Source organism: Panicum hallii, chromosome 6 (assembly GCF_002211085.1).
Source record: "Panicum hallii strain FIL2 chromosome 6, PHallii_v3.1, whole genome shotgun sequence".
Classification (NCBI taxonomy): Eukaryota; Viridiplantae; Streptophyta; class Magnoliopsida; order Poales; family Poaceae; genus Panicum; species Panicum hallii.
Genome location: NC_038047.1, coordinates 42,324,577 through 42,344,009, shown reverse-complemented (window position 1 = coordinate 42,344,009; position 19,433 = coordinate 42,324,577). Strand labels below are relative to the sequence as shown.

The window sequence follows — 19,433 nt, the reverse complement described above, 5'->3', positions numbered from 1 at the left end:
ACACTCGTCAGTGAGCAAGTTCCGCCTATAAATCCTCCGCCCCGTTCTCACTCGCCCCACACCGCGCCGGGCTCTTCTTCTACCTCGCGCTTGCGTGTTTCTTAGTTCTTGCAGCTTGCAGGTGAGGTGCCGCCATTGCCATGGCGGCGCTGGCGACGAACGGCAGCGGGGCGGCGAGGAGGGGGACGGCCTGGAGCGGCGGCGGGCAGCCGGGTGTGGCGTTCGGGAGGCAGAAGCAGTCGGAGTGGACGGGCGTGCGGCCCCGGAAGTCGGGCCGGTGGGCGGCGGAGATCCGCGTGCCCACGACCCGCGAGAAGCTGTGGATCGGCACGTTCGAGAGCGATCGGCTGGCGGCGCTCGCCTACGACGCCGCCGTCTTCTGCTTCTACGGCGAGGACCTTCCCAAGACGCGCAGGTTCAACTTCCCCGTCGCGCCGCGCCCCGACGTCCCCAAGATCCTGCGCGGCCATCTCAACGTCGCCAGCGTGAAGGCGATCGCCGAGCATCACGCCCGCTCCGTCGACGCCGTCCTCCCGCCGCTGGTGCGCGACGCGGCCGCAGCTCTGGCGGCGGCGGCGACGGCGACGGAGGCTGGTCCTTCTGCAGGCACTACTACTTACCATGACGCCCCGATCGCCATGGCTGATAACAACCCCGTGGCAAGTGCTGTTGATGACGGCCAATTCTCCTTTGACGCCCACGTGATCGCCGGTTTGATGGACCTTGAGCCCGGCGAGTACTGAGTACTGACCTGACCTCATGGCAAGCTGTGCCTGTGCGAACTGCCGAGCCATACCCATGGCTGCGTCGTCTATGTGGGTCTTAATAAGATCTAGATCGTCTGGTGAGTTGACTATATATGTATGTTGTATGCAGCAAATCACGCCACTACAAGTTTGTAGTGCGTGTCGGTATGTAAGATGTAACAACAAGTTCTAAGATCATTGGGAACTGTTTTATGCATCACTTGCAGCAGGTGTTCTTTGCCATTTGAAGGTGATTTTGTAGGGGGCGACATGAATGTAGGAAATGAAAGAAAAAAAAAGAAAAGGCGCGAAAACCGACCGTTTGAAATTTGATTTGAGCTCTAAGAATTGATACTACATATATGATATGATGGACCCATTGATCTTTCTTCATGCTCGGAATTTGTTTTGATTAAGTCTTCCACTTTCACAACTAGCTTTCCTTTTTATCCTCTCTGTCGTGTGCTCTCTTGCATACCATCTCCTTTTCTCTCTTGTTTGTTTTGCTCCAAAGAATAGAAAAGATATGTAAAATTTTTGTCCCATCTATCTCCTCACATGTTTATTTGTCTTGCATAACATAGTACTCTGATAAAAGAAAACTTGCTCTTACTGATGATAAGTGAGATTAAGTTCTTTTAGAGTTCCAAAAAAAGGTTTTCATTCTTTTGCGATTTTTTTTGAAAGGATTCTTTTGCGATTCTTGCAACAAGGTTCTTCTGCATATATACTTCTTCAAAACAGACGGCCGTAACAACCACTTACTGTTTGAGGCACGGGCCAAAGGATCCTGTACAAATTAAATGTTAGAGACGTGGTGAGGTATTCGGTTTTATTTGAACCTTTTTTGTGTACGTGAATTAAATTTATCAACGCCTGCCAACTAACCACGCGTCTCTACAGTGGGCTGCGTGCGTCGTCTTGCGAGTTGCGAACGTGCGCGTGATGGAACATGTCGAAGAGTGAACCCGAGATCTTACGCGTCGGTACACGATCCAAGGGTGGAGAGTGGAATTTCCAGGCTAACGCTTCTGTACCTTTTTATAAACTGTTATATAGCTCACAGATTTCATGTGTGCAGGAAATCCGTTGTAGTCTAGCTGGTTAGGATACTCGGCTCTCACCCGAGAGACCCGGGTTCGAGTCCCGGCAACGGAAACTTTTTGCTATTATTTGGTTATCTGGTGCTGTCGACTTAAGAATCAGTTCACTTGTGCTTCTGTCGCCTTTTTTTTTGGTTATGGTTATAGAAGTAACTGCACTTGATGAGGTTCTTGACTCGGAAACTTTCATGTATTTGAATTTGTCTAATCCTTCAACAATTGTACTATATAAATCAGCAACGGATAACCCTACGAACCATCCCCACATGGATTCCCAGAGCTCTGAATTTGCAACGCCATCCTAGCATGAAACGCTCAAGGCATCGGAGGATCGTGCGCCGGCTCCCTCTACCTCATGAAGAAGCTTCAGGCTGCTGCTGAACCCAGGAATGGTAGTCCCTCAGCAGCTGCTCCCCCAGCACAGGAACAAGCCTGTCCAGCAGGCCTTGCATCAATCTGAAATAAAATTCAGTGCAAGTGTCAGAGCGAAGTAAGCCGGCATAATTTGAGATGTGTTGTGTACTCGGTAAAGCGTCTAGGCAGGGTGTTCTCTTTCAGAGATTGTTCTTTGTGAACTTTTGGGAATCTGAACAATGCAGTAAAAAGGCCTACATACAGGTTGCCTGGTGTCTCCACTGCTGACAATGGAAGCATGCTGAACGGCTTAGTGTAGACCTGTAAATTGCAATCAACATATCAATCAGCTTCAACTATTCTCTTAACTTGACCAAAAAAAAGGATGAAACTTCACAGCCAGAATCCACGAATTTGCTCATTCAGATGTTATGCCACGTAATACAATGTAGCGCCGAGTACTGAATGCAACAAGCACACCTCCAGAGTGACCTCCAAAGTGACATCGATGTCTAAGCGGGGCTCCTCACCATCGTCGCTCCACGTTATACGGTTACTCATAAATGCTGCCAGGATTCAGTAGATTCAGAAATTCGAACGATGGCAGAACAACAAGCACATCATAGATTCTGCAGAGTGGCTAATCGAAGGCATTGTTGCGCAGAGACAAGGAACCTAGGAAGAAATGTTGAACAAAGCAAGCCTGAACATACCTGAAAAGAGTTCGTTCTGCTGCTCAATTGATTCTGAACCCTCAAACTGCAAACACAGGAGGAAAGGAAGAGCTGGAATCAGACAGAGTTCAGAGAAGTTTTCGCATGGCAAGACCAACCGATGGGTCAGACGATGATCGCACGCGCGTACCCTGCACGACAGCATCTCGACGGTGCAGTCGGTGCTCGTCGGGGCGACGCGGAGCTCGAGCACCGGCGCGACCTCGAAGCCCAGGAACCCGATGCGGCGGAGCGCGCACGTGAACGTGCCGGGCCCGGCCCCCGCCGGCGCGAAGCTCTCGAGCGCGCCGGTGTTGAGGAGGGACTCCACGCCGTCGGGGTGCCGCAGGAACTCGCCGACGTCGCCGCCGGAGACGCCGGCCGGGAGCCGGACGCTCTCCCGCCGCCTCGCCGACAGCCGCGCCCGCCGTCCTCGCGCCCTCCCCGGCGCGACCTGGCCCGCCTCGGCGTCGCCCTCGCCGCCGCCGCCGTCAGCCTCGGCGTCGCTGCTTGCCACAGCGATCCTCCATGACGCCCCGTCGCTGCGGCTCTTCTTGGCTGCCTCGCTGCATGGGCCAGCAGCTGCCGCCGCCGCTACTCTTGCCCGTGGTGTGGGGACCGGCTGCCGTTTGGTGATGAAGATGGCCGCAGGCTTGGTGGCGGCGAGCCTCATTCCATCGCCTGCTACAGCTTCAGCTGCGCATCGAACACCGGGCAACTGATCGGAGCTGAGGCGAGGAGAGAGGAGCGAGCCAACCACTGGCTGGAGCCTGGAGCTTATCGTGTTCGTGTTGTTTGCTCAAGTTGTCCAGGCCGCTCAGCTCTACACATCGACACAGATGTGTGGTTGCTGGGCCTGGCAACTGGCATGTATTGCTGTCGAGGCCTGACAAGCGTCTTCTCATACGGGTCGTGCAGGTGTTGCCTGTGTCTGAGGACTCCGAACAGACTCAACTGGTAATCTTGTTGTTCGTTGTAAACTTGTAGATCATCTGGTTGGAGAATTGGAAATATAGGCTGCAGCTTAACTGTTGAACAGCCCATCAATACACGAGCTACATCAAATTGCATGTCAACTCATTGGTGCTCCAGTGGTTTTTTGCAAGAGACTTCGATTCATTGTTGTGGAGAATGAAGGTCGGATGTGTCTACAAGAGTCTTTTGTGTTCAATTGGCATTTTGCCTGTAAAAAACTGCTCTGTTTTTGGTAAAAAAAAATTCTATGAAACTCGTATGTTTCACACGAGCCTCAGCTATATAGGAAAAATTCATTACATTTTACAGAGATAGAAAATTCTAATTAAGCTGTTCTCCACGTGGCTCCACTACCTACCAGCTTGATGTATGCATCCCTGAAGTTGTCGAAAAATCGAGCTTGGTCCTCTGCATAGATCCTAATCCATCTGCAGATGCAAATGTGCAATATTAATAAGCTGATAGAGCATTTGACATTTCCCAAGCATTAGCCCTTAAGCCATCTTATTTGGTTTATTTAAGCTAGATATATTTGCTTACAACGTACAAGATAACGAAGATCAGCGAACTATGCCATGAAAAAAAGATGCAATGTCAATGAACGCAGATCTAGTTCAGAGCCAACCTTAAGCACTCGTCATCTTCAGTGAGTGCCCAATCCGTGCGCAGCCCCACCATTGCTTCCATGCCAGCTTCACAAAGAACAAAATAGTCAGCACAGTAAATTTTGACAAGCTTAAACTTCAAATAAGTTTCAATGGATAAGTCGTGTCTCTTGAGATTCCTAGGAAGATGGAAACAATTTGTGTCAAGAAAATGTGGTCACTGGACAAAGGCATGAAGATAAGCACATGCACTTACATGAAGATGTTTGTGGCTTCTTCTCAAGGAGCACCTTGAAGTAGGTGTTATCAAAAACGATAGGACTCCCGAATCCTTTGCCTCCAATTGTGTGTGCACCAGATAAAACAACCATCTCCTGCGGCCTGTTAATGTCAAATATAACGCCAGGCATGAATCTAACACTACTTGCTTCGTGAAACAAGAATAAATAAAAAATCTGCCGAAATATCACCAAGTGTGAGGTGATGAGGTAAGCTGATTTGATTCCAAATGAAGAACTGAAACCCATCAAGTATGCAGAATATAAGAAAACGAGAACTCACGAAAAACCCTTTGTGCTGAATAATGTTTTTAGGGCAGCTGCATCCAATGTCTCTTCAGGAAGCTTACCAGCTGGATCAGCAGTACTTCAGAAAGAAACACGCTCTTTCAGAAAAATAAGGATAAAAAAATATAGAAACACAATCTGGAATGACTTAAAAAAGCTTTCTTAACATTGCGAGTTGCAAAGAATTGTATAATAAAAATCATTGTGATGTTGCACCTGGAATCTAATCGTCCTAGCCTTACTGGAATTTCAGGCCCACCACAGAGCGCAACTGCCTCAGCACCAGCCACAGCAATCAAGTCCGCCCATGACACTATCGGCAAGTGCATCAGCAAATTTTACTCAAAGTGAAAACTAAAGGTCCATAAAGGAAGTGCAAAACTGCAAATGATGTGAATTTAAATACCTTTCTGAATATCGTCGATTCCTGCTTTCGCTTTTCCTAATATCTGTTCAGTCATGAAGAAATTAAACAGCCATAAGATGACAACATAGAATTCCTCAATAAATATAACAGTATTTAAGACATTAAACACAAAAAAGATAATGCTTGTCTGGAAAACACTCTCAAGGGGGTAAACCTTTATGGATCTATTTAGCCCAGTATTTTCAGGTCTGTCAACTTCATATATTATAGATCCATTCATGCCACCTGAAAGATACTGATATTAATAGTTTGACAGATGTTAAAGTGTAGTTTTTCCTTACTTTATTAATATGCACATCATATTCCATGTACATTTTCTTTTACATATATTATAGCCTTGCTCAGAAGCTAATATTTCAATCTCAACAATTTTATCTATCTTTTAATCCAAAAGAATTTGATAGTGCGCTATGTCAGCCTTAGATCAGTGAAAATATCAAGAAAGCTAACCTGATTTGTCACTAACATCAAAAGTCCCTGCATCATGGAAAACCAAACGAAGCACGCCAGCAGCCTTGGCCTTGGTTAAAACATTCCTCACGCCACTTCGAATGATTGATTCATTGTATGTCTCAGCTCTGTCAAATCAACCATGATCAACTTCTCTTACAGATATCACACTATCATTTTAGAAGCAAGAAACAGCTTTGAGGATGTCTTCTTTTTTACGGATCACTGTACGTGTTCCTTGCTTTTTTTTTTCTAAATTCATGTTTTCACAGTGTTTACCATTTGAAACATCGATAACATGCTCTTATGAATTTCTGATAATAACTTTAAGAACTGAATAGCTATGGAAACTCAGTGATAAAATACAAATAGCAAGGTAGTTATATAATGCACTTACGCGCTTGAGACATCAACATGAGGAAGCAGTAAAGGGAGAAAAATGGCAGAAGCAAACTCTCTCCTTCTATAATGCCAGGAAGATCTAGGACCTGGGGCCACCATACAAAGAAAATTTTAGTTGACCATACTGAATTTTGTGGTGTGGATTCTCCCTAAGCAACAAAAAACGTTACTGACATCAATCTGAAACTTACAGATTGAGTTCATTGAAAATGATTCGGAACCAGGACATATATGCTGTTCTAACTGAAATGCAAAAAAAAAAAAAAAAAACTGCGGTGTACCTGAAAGGGCATCTTCATTTTGCTGCTCAACAAGCTGTGAACATGCCAAATCAGCAGCACATCTACCACCAGCTGCAGAAGCTGTTATCACCAGGTTCCCAGCCCTTTTTCCCCTGCACATCATGATTTCTCAGGTCATTTGCTTCCACGCACACATAACTGAATCATTTGCATAAGAAATGAGCGAGGTTGCTAGCATCACCTGCAGGTACAGCGACTGTAGCTGGAGTAGAAGCTGGAGGAGGAAGATGATGCAAGATAGGGGATGTTGGTGAGCTCCATCCCCTTCCTGCTTGCCTTCTCTGAGTTTGGAACAACACCCACCAGCCTACCACAGCTCTTGAAATGAAAAAAAAAGGGAAAAGACACTACCCACAACCCACTAGTCAGCCTATCACTACCTGGCTGTACATGTGTGGTTCCCAACTTCTGGTCCCCACGAAATCACTTGGATAAGCTGTGTTCCAAAGATATTTATCCATTCGTTTTTAGTCCTGCAGGAATCTGTCTCCGCAGACCCTTGCTTATCTCTTTAAATTAACCGTGAAATTTGACTGTCCGTAATGTCTCTTTCGTTGTGACACAAACATTTGCCTTATTTGTTTGTTTATGGTTTAACAAGATTGGGGACTGACCTGAGTTGTGCCACAAAATAGTAAAATACAAAATGATCCAAGACACACACTGCCAATTGATAGAATTCACAAAATAAACCAACCTAACATCCCCAATTAACTAGAAGTGATGGCAATATATACTACACCATTTGGCACAACAAATCACCATACAAGGGACTAGCAGAAAAAGGTTTTTTTCTCAAACAATATCAAGGAAAGCAGATTCAATGACAGAAACGACTTAATTTACAGTACAGGTAAATTATGACTGGATTTTAATTATCGTCAAGTACATATGTCATATGGCGAACAACTGTTGTTTCACAGACATGATCACTATAGCTTGGGGAAGCCAGTTAGTGGGCCCACGGCCCAGACACACAGGGTAGCATTCACAGATTTTTGAAACAGTTTCTTAGAAGTCGGAACTCTCAGATGATGGATTGAAAGCCACCTGGTCACCACAATCCAAGTTATCTCCAGAGTGCTCACGGCCAACTCCCATCAAGTCGAGATAATGTTGGTAATGGGATATAATGGTGTTCATCTTATCAGTGGACCCTTGACCACAGATATCATCACCATACAGGACGTTCATGGTAGCACCAAATCCAGGATACCTCTTGGACAATGTGTCATTCTTGGTGGGATTCCAGTTACCAACAAACACATCATGAGCAGATGGCTGCTTCCGCTTCATTGGAGTCATCCACCTCCAAACAGCTGCTTCAAATGCTAGGGTGGCATTCTGTTCCAATAGCTCTGGGTGATTCAACAGATCCTGCTTGATACCATTGCCAACGATACCATAGTTGTGGTTCCTGGTGAACATCAACAAGCAGATCCAAAATCATCAATAACATAGCCTACTCAGCTTCTAATAAACATCAATAAAGAAGTGACATATCAGCCTGACCAGTAAACAGGAATAGCGCCTCTGCCATAGTACTCAACTCCTTCAACACAAGGGTACAATTCGTTGCTATCATCACAGTAGCTCTGACTGGGGCTCAATTCATGGTTGTAGCAAAGCCCCCAAGCTGTTTCACCACCAGGCGCTTCATGATATCCACCTGATAGAACACACCATTACAATACTTTTTAGAAGGTACTTGGCAAAAATTCAGATTAATGTGCAGAAAAATTCAAATCAGCCAAATAGAACTACAATATATACCTAACCTTAGCTAATTTGCACCTACAACGTCTATTGTAGTGTTGTTATTTCCAGATTAACATAGATACCAAATTATTCGGAATTTTGGATGAAATCATACTTTTTTTGCTCCACATCTCACAGCATTCGACTATTAGTAAACTGAAAACAAAAAACACACTGTGTTCCCATTTCCTGTGTTCATGGAGCCTATTGCTACCGATATTCTCTGATATTCACTAGCCAAATCCCAAATACATTCCGATCCTCAATTCAACATCAGCTCTCCTAGTCCGACAGTACTGAATATAATCTAGATGCAGATCTAAGCCTACAAGACATAAGTGTAAGTGATCAGGTATTCAGGTGAAATACCAAATCAGAACAGTCTAGCACTGATCCCGGCGCATCAGATTGCTCGATCGGAATAAGGAGTGGAGAGGAGGTGCGAAGCTTACAGGACGTCTTGGCGCCGACATGGCCGAGGAAGGCAGCGACCTCCCTCATGCCCATCTCCTTGCCTCCTGTGGTGCAGAACCCGCGAGGCTCGAAGAGGGCGGCGGCGGTGATGAAGGCCTGGTAGTTCCAGAAGCCGGGGGCGTGGGCCTGGGGATCGTTGCGGTGGGCGAAGAGCTCCTCGAACTGGTACGCCCTGAAGTAGTCGCTGATGGTCTCGTTGCAGCAGAACCGGCTGCCGCTGCACTCCCACCCCTTGTCGCACACCTTCTCGCCGGCCTTCTCCTTCCTCCCCGCCGCCGCCGCCGCCGCCGATACGGCAAGCAGAAGCAGAAGCAATGCCGCCCGTCGGGCCATCGCGGCTGCAGGTGCCTTTTGCCTTCCCAACGAAGCAACTCACTGGCTGCTGAGGAGAAGCGAGGCGCCGATGATTCGGGGGAGTGGGGGAGGAAACGGGTCTGGTCGTCTGGAATGTTGGTGGCCGAAGACGCGGAGGGAGGGGAGGCGGTGAGCTGTTTCCGTTTTGGGGGTATTATCGTCAATTCCTACCTTTCGGTTTTCGAAATCACATTTCACAGCTGCACGCTTAATTTTAAGATATCACAGAGGAGTACTTGCCTCGTTTTTGAATATAATAGCATTTAAGAAGCGCTATATATTTAAAAATAGATGGAATCTGTAACTTATTCACATTTGAGTTACATTTGCTTGTTGATATTCTCTTCGAGAAAAGTTTTGTAAAACTCTAGTCTTTACAGCGAAGCTCTTGAGATGAAGAAATGCTCTTTTCTTAGACAAACTTTAGATTTTTCTAATATAATACTCCCTCTGTAATTATTAGTCGTTTTGAATTATTTTACCTTCAACTTCACCTATTTTACGCAAACTGAGATAATGTAGCGTGAAATCGTTTTACAAGCCCGTGCTAAAATGAACTGAAAGCCGGGTGAAATTAGTTTTTTGACCGCACCGGCTTTGGCTTAAAACAGCCTAATATATTTTACTATGTATATAGACATAATATATTTCTATCTAGATTATATCAATATGGAATGTTGAAAACCGCGGAATATTTTATTATATAGATCAATTTACACAACTAACACATAGTTGCCTTGTACATACCTAGAAAAATAAGATGTTATAATCTTGTATGTAGAATTTCTGAGGCAACCATTATCGCTAAAAAAAAAGTCAATTGTCAAATTGGCCAGTTTTGTGCAAGCAGTCTAAAAAGGAACTGGACCCTTTTGCATAAATAGAAATAGCTTAAACACGCTAGGTTGTTGCTCATTTTATATAAGTATTAATATTCCACGCTAATAACCTAATAACATCATAAATTTTGCTACTGTATAATTGCTTTTGACTTTTGAGCTGTTTGTTTAATAATACAGTTTCTTTTGAGCTGTAATTTGAATTATTTCGCAGAAATGCAATGGCGGAAGATAAAGATTTCGTGGTTTGGACTACGGTCAACCGGGTGGGTCCCGGTCCAACTTGTCCAACGGCTTGTGGGCGTGGTAATCGCTAAATCCTCCACCCAAAAAATTTAGAAAAAGTATAGTCGACGCGCTTGTGTGCGTGGCCGGAACTCAAAAGCCGCCTCCTCCCCCGACCCCGGCGCCCCACCGCCGCCGCCACCGCCTCCCACCGGCCGGCGCATCCCGTCACCTCTCCACCAGACAGATACGCGGACGGATCCGCCCCCACCTGGAGCCCGATCTGTGGGGAGCGGAAAGGGAGATCGGAGCTTGAGTAGAGGGAGCCAAAATGGTGAAGGACACGGGCTACTACGACGTGCTGGGCGTCGACCCGACCGCCACCGAGTCCGAGATCAAGAAGGCGTACTACATCAAGGTAAGCGGCTGGCTCCTCGCTCTCCCTGCTCCCGCTTGCTTTGCTGCGGGCTTTTGATGATTTGATCTGATTCCTTCTTCTGGTGGTTGTGCAGGCGAGGCAGGTCCACCCGGATAAGAACCCGAACGATCCGCAGGCGGCCGAGAAGTTCCAGGTATAAGTGATTTCACCATTGCTCAGCTCTTTGTATCTATACTTTGCTCAAGCAAACAGATGCTGCTGCGAGCAACTCCGCCTATACTGTAGAATCTTCGATTCAATTAGATTAGGGGCTTATTGCATGATCCCAAAATGCTTAGAGTTTAGGCAATGCCTTCTGCCTGCTTTAAATGGGTTTTGATAGCTGGCTAGGCATAATACTTCCCTGTTGAATGACCGTTCACTTCAAGGATATCTGATTACCTTAATGTTGTTGACATATAGTCAAAACAATGTTATATTACAACAAGTATGATAAATATGAATCTATTTCACAAACAACAATTTGGACAAGTGAACAAAATTTACATAAGACATATGATGCATACTCTGTTTTATACTGAAAACTTATGACAAACCTGAGGCTTGAGGTGCTCCGTATCATCTTGTAATGCACATTAAGATAGCCATATTCTTTGCAGCCTACAAAAAAAAATCTGTCTTCTGCTTTAAGAATGGATATGTGTATTAATTATTTCTAAAAGTAAATTGTTTTGGGACTTGATAATTGTGTCATTTTTAGAAATAAGATTGCTCTGACGTGTGAAACTTGTAAATTTCTCAATTCCGCCACAAACTCATTTATCAGGGGTAATATCCTGACTCCTGAGTGTAGGCTGAGTGGAGCGAGTGCTCTTTGCTAGTATGATTATGTTGAGCTAGGCCATTTATCTTAAGCATGCAGATTAAGATGAATCATATCGAGAACCAGGTTGGTGTCTGATGATGACATTGTACTTGGTGATTGTGATGATATGATATACTGCATACTGTGATATGTGATTTTTACATCAAATCTCTCTTCCTCTTCCTCTTCATCTTCCTCGTTCTCCTTCTCCTTTTCATAGATTTGTGCATAAATGCATGGTTACATAGATTCTACATCAGTAATGAATATGTTTTACATTGCTACTAAATGGCTATGCCTATGATTCCTCATGATTAGTTTTAAAATAAGATTTGATACCATTATGTGGCATGACTTCATGAGGAAGGATGTGATGCTCTTTCCACAGTTTTATTTGTATACTATTTTGTACTCAGAAAATTTTCATAACAGGAACTAGGAGAAGCATACCAAGTGCTCAGTGACCCCACACAGCGCCAAGCTTATGACTTGCATGGGAAATCCGGCATCTCAACGTATGTCCAATCACAAATAAATTACGTTCTGCTGCTTGTGAAAGAAACTAGGGCTTGTTGGAACATGGAAAATTTTCCAATTCTTATGGGACTCGAACTAGCTCCTGTCGTTCAAACTAGCCCGAGGTCCTTTTGGCATCAGTTCTGTTCTCTGCAGAAAAAAAAACCCTGAAGTGCTACCAAATAGCATGATTCTGCTGCCGCTTATGAGTAGCAAGCAGAAGCTGATAAGCTGTACCAAAGGGGTGGGGATTAATCTTATAGTTTCATGGGCTCATGACAAAGCATCATGAGTATCATATTTGGAAGTTTTTTAGAGCAAATAATTTTCTTCCACCCAAGATGGGAATTTCTTGGGATAACTAGTGATTCACCTCACGCTGCAAAGAATCTTATAAGAGAACACAATCCTCACTTGCATGGTTCGACAGGGAAGGAATAATTGATCCAGCAGCAATTTTTGCGATGCTATTTGGTAGTGAGCTTTTTGAGGATTACATTGGGCAACTGGCAATGGCATCAATGGCTTCACTTGATAATTTTGGTGAAGATGAACATATTGATGCAAGGAAGCTGCAAGAGAAAATGCAGGTATGGTCTTTTAGCAGGATTGTTTTATATAACTTAAATACTTAATATCAGCATGGTCATTGGCCGCTATCCCATCCATGTTCTAGCATTTCATACTCTTTCTCAACAATATCCTGCTGAATGGAAAACTACAACTGCAGACTGTTCAAAAGGAACGGGAGGAAAAACTTGCAGAGATCCTGAAAAACCGGCTACACATATATGTTCAAGGAAATAAGGAAGAATTCGTCCGGCTTGCTGAAGCTGAGGTGTCCAAACTTAGCAATGCAGGTCTTTGCCAATACTAGTTACCCCCTCTGTACCTCAACTCTAGATATTTTTTCCTTAAGCTCATGCTGCCTGTGATCTTAGTTGGCGTACGGTATTAAATGAGCTGTTCTTGATCCTTTTATTTACCATATTGTTCAATATGAGTATTACTGCATTTGACATCCTTAAAAATTAAAACATTTTACTTTATTTATTTAAAAAAACAATTTACTTTAGTTGAAGCATAACTGTATATCTGATTTCTTTTACAACCACTTATTGAGTTTTTGCCTAAATGCTGCAGAAACTACAAGCACAAGAAGCACATTCAACTTTCTTAATGCCCTCATAACTAGTAACTGAAAGTAGAGTTTGAAACTGATCTCTTTCCTGTAGTAAAAGATGTAGAAAAGATTGAAGCTGGCAGATATGCCATTCTCCCTCGTTCCTGAAGTATATGATAAGAGTCATAGACTCAATAGTCCTATGGGAAATATTTTTGCCAAACCTGTTCTTTGGTGTTATCAGTTATGCACTAAATGTTTTTTCACTTCAGGCCATTCTTTCATCTGTTCTTTCCAGGTAAGCAGTTGTACTCTGTTAACTGAATTTTTCCCTTTTTTTTGTCTTTTTTGCTTATATGGCAGCATATGGAGTTGTTATGTTGAACACTATTGGCTATGTATATTCAAGGCAAGCTGCAAAAGAACTAGGAAAGAAAGTGATATTTTTGGGGGTTCCCTTTGTAGCTGAATGGTTTAGAGACAAAGGTCATTTTATCAAATCTCAAGTAACAGCTGCCACAGGTAAAATATGGATAATCACTATTTATTCAGAATTCTGTCTGGAAATCCTGGAAGCATATAATGCAGCTTTTGGCACCATCTACGTTGATGCGCTATGTTGTTCATGAATATTGCTATCCTATTATTTGGCAGGTGCAATAGCTCTTATGCAGCTGCAAGAGGACTTGAGGAAGTATATGAGTGCTGAGGGCCAGTACACAGAGGAAGAACTTGAAATGTACATGGAGAACCACAAGAAAGTCATGGTTGATTCATTGTGGAAGCTTAACGTTGCTGACATAGAAGCCACCCTATCCCGTGTCTGTCAAATGGTATGTCCCAGCAACTGCACCTTTCATGTGCTTTGCATTCTTCAGTACTTTTAACATGGCTAGCACCTAGCGTAGCTGTGGATTTCTAACACTATCAATACCAGGTGCTTCAAGACAGTAGTGCTAGGAAGGAGGAATTGCGCCTTCGTGCTAAAGGCTTAAAAACTTTAGGAAAGATTTTCCAGGTATTGCTCACTCAAATTCCGTTTGTATATCTATATAGCTGTTGACGTTTCCAATATCTGAGTTGTATTTTTGCTCCACATAGCGGGTTAAGCTCAACCCTAGCGAGGGGGAAGCATCACAAATGAGGAATATAGACAACATGGACGAGGATGATGGCAGCTCCCCTGATTCATCACCAAGGAGGGAGCCACAGTTCACTCCTAATCAGCCTCATGTCCCGGTAACTGCTCCTTATTGTAAACATGATTATTTTGCCATTGTTCACTATCAAGTGATTGATATCTTGGAAAAGCTCTGCCTGACTCTTTTTCATGCTAGCCACTGATTTGATTTCATCTGTTTGCTAGAGCCCGTATGTGGAGGCGCCCCAGGTTAATGGAACCTATTGCTCGTTCAACTTCCCAATGCCTACAGCTCCTCCTGGCGCACAAAGGGATCCAAGGCCATGAGTCCAGATTAAGTCTGCCTGTACCATTATTTCCGTGTAACATTTCCTGTAATACTAGATCATTTGCATGGTGTGCCATTTATACCTGTAGTAGAGGAAACAGAGTTGCCAGGTGCCCTCTGCCCCATTATTTCGGTTGTTTGCGTAGACTGATGCTAGCGCTGTGTACAGGGGTGTTGTGCTGCCGTTGTTGCAGCAGTAGGTCAGCATCGGTGTCCATGTTATGGTGTTATTCTGTTGCCTGTTCGTTCCATTTTGACATATACAGTTGTTATCTTGCATCCATGGAAAATGAAGTTCTGGTGATTGTTTTGCTTTCAGTAAGCAGTCAGGATCAGTGAAGTTTCTCCAGAGAGTTTGCTGTGCACAATTTACAATTTGAAACGTGGTAATTCTGAACTAATCTCATGGGAGACGTCAAATATGCTGTAAAGTTCTTGTGAGTTGGAAAGTGAGGATTGCTTCTGGAGCATTTCTGGTTCAAGTTCCGCTTGGAACGAAAGAAAGCTGTTTAATTGCTGCGAGAATTTGGAACTTTGGGAAAATTCATGTCAGATTCCTGCTCAGTGCCATGATAGAGCTGAAAAGTTCCGTGTACCTCTGTTTCGGGTAAAACTTGCCGTCCAGCTAACTGGGAAGTGAATTGGTAATTCTGGGAACTGGCACTTCGCGACGGCAAATGCTTCTGACTTCTGAACTCTTGCTTTGCTGCTTCCACGCAAGGCATCGTCGTACCCAAACTCTCGCAGAGAAGACGCAGCGCAAGCAGTTCATCGTCCTCCCCAATCTGATCCAGTTTCGTGGTACGCGACAAAGTTAACAGACTCGGAGTCGGAGGCCACGCGATTGCCACCCGAATCACTCCATGATCTAATCATCTACTAGTACGCAGCGGCGGCGGCGCCCAATCCATTGCTGAGTCCACTCCGCCCTCGTCGTCCCCGATCCGTCAAGGTAGCCACCGGTTGTTGGTCAGGAGGCGGCGGCGGCGATGGCGTCCCAGGACGGCGGCGCTGACGCGTGGGGTGGCGGGGACGACGGCAGCTCGCTCTTCGAGGGCATGGTCCTCTTCGCGCCCGAGCCGGCCGCCGCCGAGGAGGCGGCCCCCGTCCCCGCCCCCGCCCCCGATCCCGAGCCGCCCGCGCCGCGCCCCGACTCTGACGCCGGCGCGGCCTCCTCCTCCTCGGCGCCGCCGCCGCTCGACGAGGACCTCTTCTCCGATCTCACCCTCCTCGCCCCGCAGGAGCCGCTCTCGCTCGAGCAGCCGCCGCTCCCGCAGGGCGAGGATCGGGGCCACGCGGCGCCCGCCGCGCTTGCCCCGGCACCCTCGCCTTCGCCTGCCCCCGCTGCTGCTCTCTCCCGGCAGCCGTCCTCCTCGTCGCTCCGGAAGAAGAAGAGGGCCGTGCGCATCGGGTACGGCCGCTCGCCCCAGCCCGCGCCGCCTTCGCCTCCCGCCACAGTTCGTTCCTCTACCGCTGTTACGTTCTCTGCTAGCAGTATTGCCTTCCTGGATGCTTCACCGCAACCTGCCGCTCCTCCTACGCCTGACCAGTACCCGGAGCGGCAAGTTGACGCCTATGCTAACGGCGATGAGGTAGACTCAGAGGTGGTGGTGGATCCGGATACCAACCCTCCTTGTGAGATAGACGAGGAGGTGAAGGAGGAAGATGATCAGAAAGAGGATGAAGTGGCGGGAGTCGCAGCAGCGGTTGGGATCGAGGAGAGGTTGGTTCTTCTCAGATCCCAAATCTCCAGCAAGCTCGACTCCATCCAGCAGATGGCTGCTGCTGTGGTTGCCAGGAAGAGGCAGCTGGCAGGTCGGCGGAGGAAGGTGGCAGAGGAGGCGACTTCAGTGGCATCCAGGCACAAGGATTTGGAGAGGGAGCTGGAGAAGGCCTGCGAGGCCGAGGACTTTGAGAGGGCAGAGAGGATCAGCGACTCCCTAGCTGCGCTTGAGAAGGAGAAGGATCGGCTGCTGACTGCACTGCGTGATGCGGAGCTCGACTATGATTCGGTGGATTCAGAGCTGCAGGGTGTGCTCGAGTCGCGCATTGCAGCAGAGGAGGAAGCTGCCGCTCTTCTGGAGCAATTTGCAAAGGTATCTTGCTTTGCAGAATTCTTTAACCTCACATAGAACTGTGGCTTGAAACAACAATTTTCAAAAATGAAAGTTAGAAACAAATAGGCATCAGAATTTCCACTCTCAAATATTTGTTCTCGCTAAACATATATCATGTTATGGTTTTTACCAGACAGCATAATCTAGAAGTAATCTTGATTTGAAATGAACATTTAGAGGCATGATCTAACAAGGGACTAATTTTTCAGATAAATTCTGTAATGTCATATCATATTGTGTGTATAATGTCACTGTAAAATATGTTGCAAGCTTGAATATTCCAAACAGTTTTTTTTCCTTTTTCCTTTGGTTATTGTGATGCACTGATGCTCCAAGGTGTAGTTATCCACTAGACCACTATATTTATTATGTCAATACTACTTAAGTTTCAAACAAGACAATATTTCCAACTTTTCTGCTCCAGGTTATAGAAGTGAGCAATACTATGATTGAAAAAGGGTATTATTTTACATCGGACTGGTTGCTGTTTAAGTTCGTGAATTAGATTGTTGTGCTGCATCACATAGCTTTGCCCATTTGATCTTCTCTTCCAGTTATGGAACTTACTGCAATCATCCAGTAGCCAACTTAATAAAACCACTGTTAAAAATTAGGTGCAACATACAGCGATCTGACAACAAGCAATTGCTATTTATGCTATAATTGCAAATGGGTTACTGCATTTGGGGTTCTGCTCTTTATTTGATTATTAATACTTAAAAACTCTACCTTTCTTAGGATGCCACTGACCATGCTGATTCAGAGAGCAAGCAAGCAGAAGAAATATCATCCAAAGAAATAGAAGGGTGGCAAACATCAATGGAGTTACTAGAAACAAAGAAGTTGGAGATGGAGGTTGAAACACAATTGGTTTTAGAAGCACGTTCAGGGTTGGAAGGCTCAATAGAGCATCTGGTCGAAGAAGACAAATTAGAGAAAGATACACTTAGCAAAAAAGGAGAAATCCTCGCTGAGGAGTTAGCTGGGCTTCTAGAGTTGGTGAGGTTGAAAGAAGCAGAGATAGCTGAAAACAATGCTCGGATCCATGAGGTTCAAGAAAGAATCAGTGACGTGGTCTCCAGATTCCATGGCTCTCAGTCTGATATTGACTTGAAGCTCAATTCCTTGAAGGAAGCCCAAAGTAAAGGGGATTTGGAGACTGAAGCACTTGTGTTGAAAAAGAATGAAATTGATAGGTTCATCTCTTTAATAGAACAGAAAGATTCAGAGTTGAGGGAAATTATTGGTGCTTGTTCCTCTGAAGCTAAAATTTGCCAGCAATCAGTTGAAATAAGAAGAAAGCTTGCATCATCAATTTTGAAGTCAAGGGAGGATAGAATTGGGTTGCTAAAAATGGAGGAGGAAATTTTGCAAGACATTCAAATGCTTAGGCAAAAAATTACAGATGCAAGAACTAGTCTTCAGGTACATCCGCTATTCTTTTGACTTTTTTTATAGTATTTTACTGATAAAATACTGAGGTTAATGTTTTGTTTTGGATGTAAGATATTCTAAATATTTTACTGAATTTGATGGCTTACAGGAGATATCTTCAAGGAGAACAAGCATACAGCAAGAGATGGATTCATTTAAGCAGAAGTTGAGTTTCATTGAGAAAAGGGGCCCTGAACTGGAGGCTGAAAAGAAAGTTGCTGCTGCTGCAAGAAACTTTAAGGAAGCAGGAAGGATAGCTGCTGAGGCAAAAGCTCTTAATTCTGAAAAGGATGAACTGCACACTAAGTTGGAGAAAGCTGCTACTGATCTGGAGATAATAGAAAAGGATATTATAGCAACTACTGACAAGATACAGGAATGTGAAGGGCTTATTGTACAAAAGGAAAAGGAGTCTGCTATCACAAGTTACAAAAGACTCCGGTTAGATTGTGCTGCTGCTAGAGCAGAATTGACTGCGGCAACTGAAACGGATGATAATGAAGAAGTTGAGATACTACGCAAAGAAGCTGAAGCTGCGGAATCTAAAGCAGTGGAGCTCAAAGCATGTTATGACCTCCGAATAGAGGATGATGAATTCATGTTTCAGCCTGTTGTCCCTATAGCATTCATAACAAATTCAACGGGGCAGCACTTGGTAGAAATTGCTTCATCATTTGGCTTGTCTCCCCAAAAGTGAATTGGACAGCAGACTTGCATAGTACCAGCGCTGTCCGATATGCTGCGTACAAGTTTCTGCCAGCACCTGCACATATTGGAAGGAACATCTGTGGTGGAGTGAACTCTCTCCCTCTTCCAGGCTGTTTTCCTCAATGCCCCCTCTTTAACTCCCCCATTTGGAATACCCTGAACCGGAGTAGGGGTCCTAGGGGAGATCAAGTGTACAACATCCATTTTGCATACTCTTTAGGAATTTTGTTTCCCTATGCATTTTTTGTGTACATTAAACTGTAATTCTTTTCTTGTTCCTGTTTCCATTGAATTACAGTAACATGTATCAATCACTATGTAATCAGAATTCTTTTTGAGAAAAGGGATGTAATTGGAATAAGATGTTCAGGAATAGTTTTTCTTTTGCATCACCGAATCCTGTTGTCGACAGATTAAACCGACCACCAACAGTCGATTCAAACTGATGAAATAATACCTGAGTAAGACCATTTTCTAATAAGGCAGCATATCAGTAGGGAGATAGTTCATGCAATGCATCTAGGTTGGT

The 19,433-nt window shown here is 44.8% G+C and overlaps 6 protein-coding genes and 1 non-coding gene across 8 annotated transcripts; 4 read left to right on the top strand and 3 right to left on the bottom strand.

The window, feature by feature from the left end:
• The first annotated feature begins 140 nt into the window (after nt 1-140).
• LOC112898346 (ethylene-responsive transcription factor ERF011-like) lies at nt 141-743 on the top strand. The gene has a single exon (XM_025966679.1). The coding sequence runs from the start codon at nt 141-143 to the stop codon at nt 741-743; it is 603 nt and encodes a 200-aa protein (XP_025822464.1).
• Nucleotides 744-1,831: 1,088 nt separating this feature from the next.
• On the top strand, nt 1,832-1,904 carry TRNAE-CUC. The gene has a single exon. It is a non-coding gene; the product is annotated as a tRNA-Glu (tRNA).
• Nucleotides 1,905-2,090: 186 nt separating this feature from the next.
• Nucleotides 2,091-3,861, bottom strand: LOC112896980. Its single transcript, XM_025965132.1, has 5 exons — nt 3,068-3,861; nt 2,917-2,962; nt 2,684-2,769; nt 2,466-2,524; nt 2,091-2,305 (listed from the first exon to the last, which is right to left on the bottom strand). Exons 1-5 carry the CDS (start codon nt 3,587-3,589, stop codon nt 2,203-2,205), a joined length of 816 nt encoding a protein of 271 aa, XP_025820917.1. The 5' UTR covers nt 3,590-3,861; the 3' UTR covers nt 2,091-2,202.
• Nucleotides 3,862-4,061: 200 nt separating this feature from the next.
• Nucleotides 4,062-6,427, bottom strand: LOC112896981 (putative L-ascorbate peroxidase 6). The gene is made up of 8 exons (XM_025965133.1): nt 6,337-6,427; nt 5,940-6,067; nt 5,469-5,511; nt 5,279-5,375; nt 5,058-5,141; nt 4,753-4,877; nt 4,517-4,583; nt 4,062-4,319 (listed from the first exon to the last, which is right to left on the bottom strand). Exons 2-8 carry the CDS (start codon nt 5,973-5,975, stop codon nt 4,217-4,219), a joined length of 555 nt encoding a protein of 184 aa, XP_025820918.1. The 5' UTR covers nt 5,976-6,067; nt 6,337-6,427; the 3' UTR covers nt 4,062-4,216.
• Nucleotides 6,428-7,417: 990 nt separating this feature from the next.
• LOC112896979 (chitinase-like protein 1) lies at nt 7,418-9,334 on the bottom strand. Its single transcript, XM_025965131.1, has 3 exons — nt 8,854-9,334; nt 8,156-8,312; nt 7,418-8,060 (listed from the first exon to the last, which is right to left on the bottom strand). Exons 1-3 carry the CDS (start codon nt 9,206-9,208, stop codon nt 7,655-7,657), a joined length of 918 nt encoding a protein of 305 aa, XP_025820916.1. The 5' UTR covers nt 9,209-9,334; the 3' UTR covers nt 7,418-7,654.
• Nucleotides 9,335-10,403: 1,069 nt separating this feature from the next.
• Nucleotides 10,404-14,963, top strand: LOC112896458 (chaperone protein dnaJ 10-like). The gene is made up of 10 exons (XM_025964433.1): nt 10,404-10,711; nt 10,806-10,865; nt 11,970-12,052; nt 12,484-12,643; nt 12,784-12,913; nt 13,540-13,698; nt 13,831-14,009; nt 14,114-14,194; nt 14,278-14,415; nt 14,543-14,963. The coding sequence occupies exons 1-10, from the start codon at nt 10,625-10,627 to the stop codon at nt 14,642-14,644; spliced, it is 1,179 nt and encodes a 392-aa protein (XP_025820218.1). The 5' UTR covers nt 10,404-10,624; the 3' UTR covers nt 14,645-14,963.
• Nucleotides 14,964-15,199: 236 nt separating this feature from the next.
• Nucleotides 15,200-19,279, top strand: LOC112896457 (nuclear mitotic apparatus protein 1). 2 transcript variants are annotated; one of them, XM_025964432.1, is made up of 4 exons: nt 15,200-15,446; nt 15,529-16,741; nt 17,501-18,187; nt 18,306-19,279. In XM_025964432.1, exons 2-4 carry the CDS (start codon nt 15,635-15,637, stop codon nt 18,891-18,893), a joined length of 2,382 nt encoding a protein of 793 aa, XP_025820217.1. In that variant the 5' UTR covers nt 15,200-15,446; nt 15,529-15,634; the 3' UTR covers nt 18,894-19,279. The 2 variants fall into 2 exon arrangements, with proteins under 2 accessions (XP_025820217.1, XP_025820216.1); XM_025964431.1 differs by having other exon boundaries at nt 15,200-16,741.
• Nucleotides 19,280-19,433: the final 154 nt, after the last annotated feature.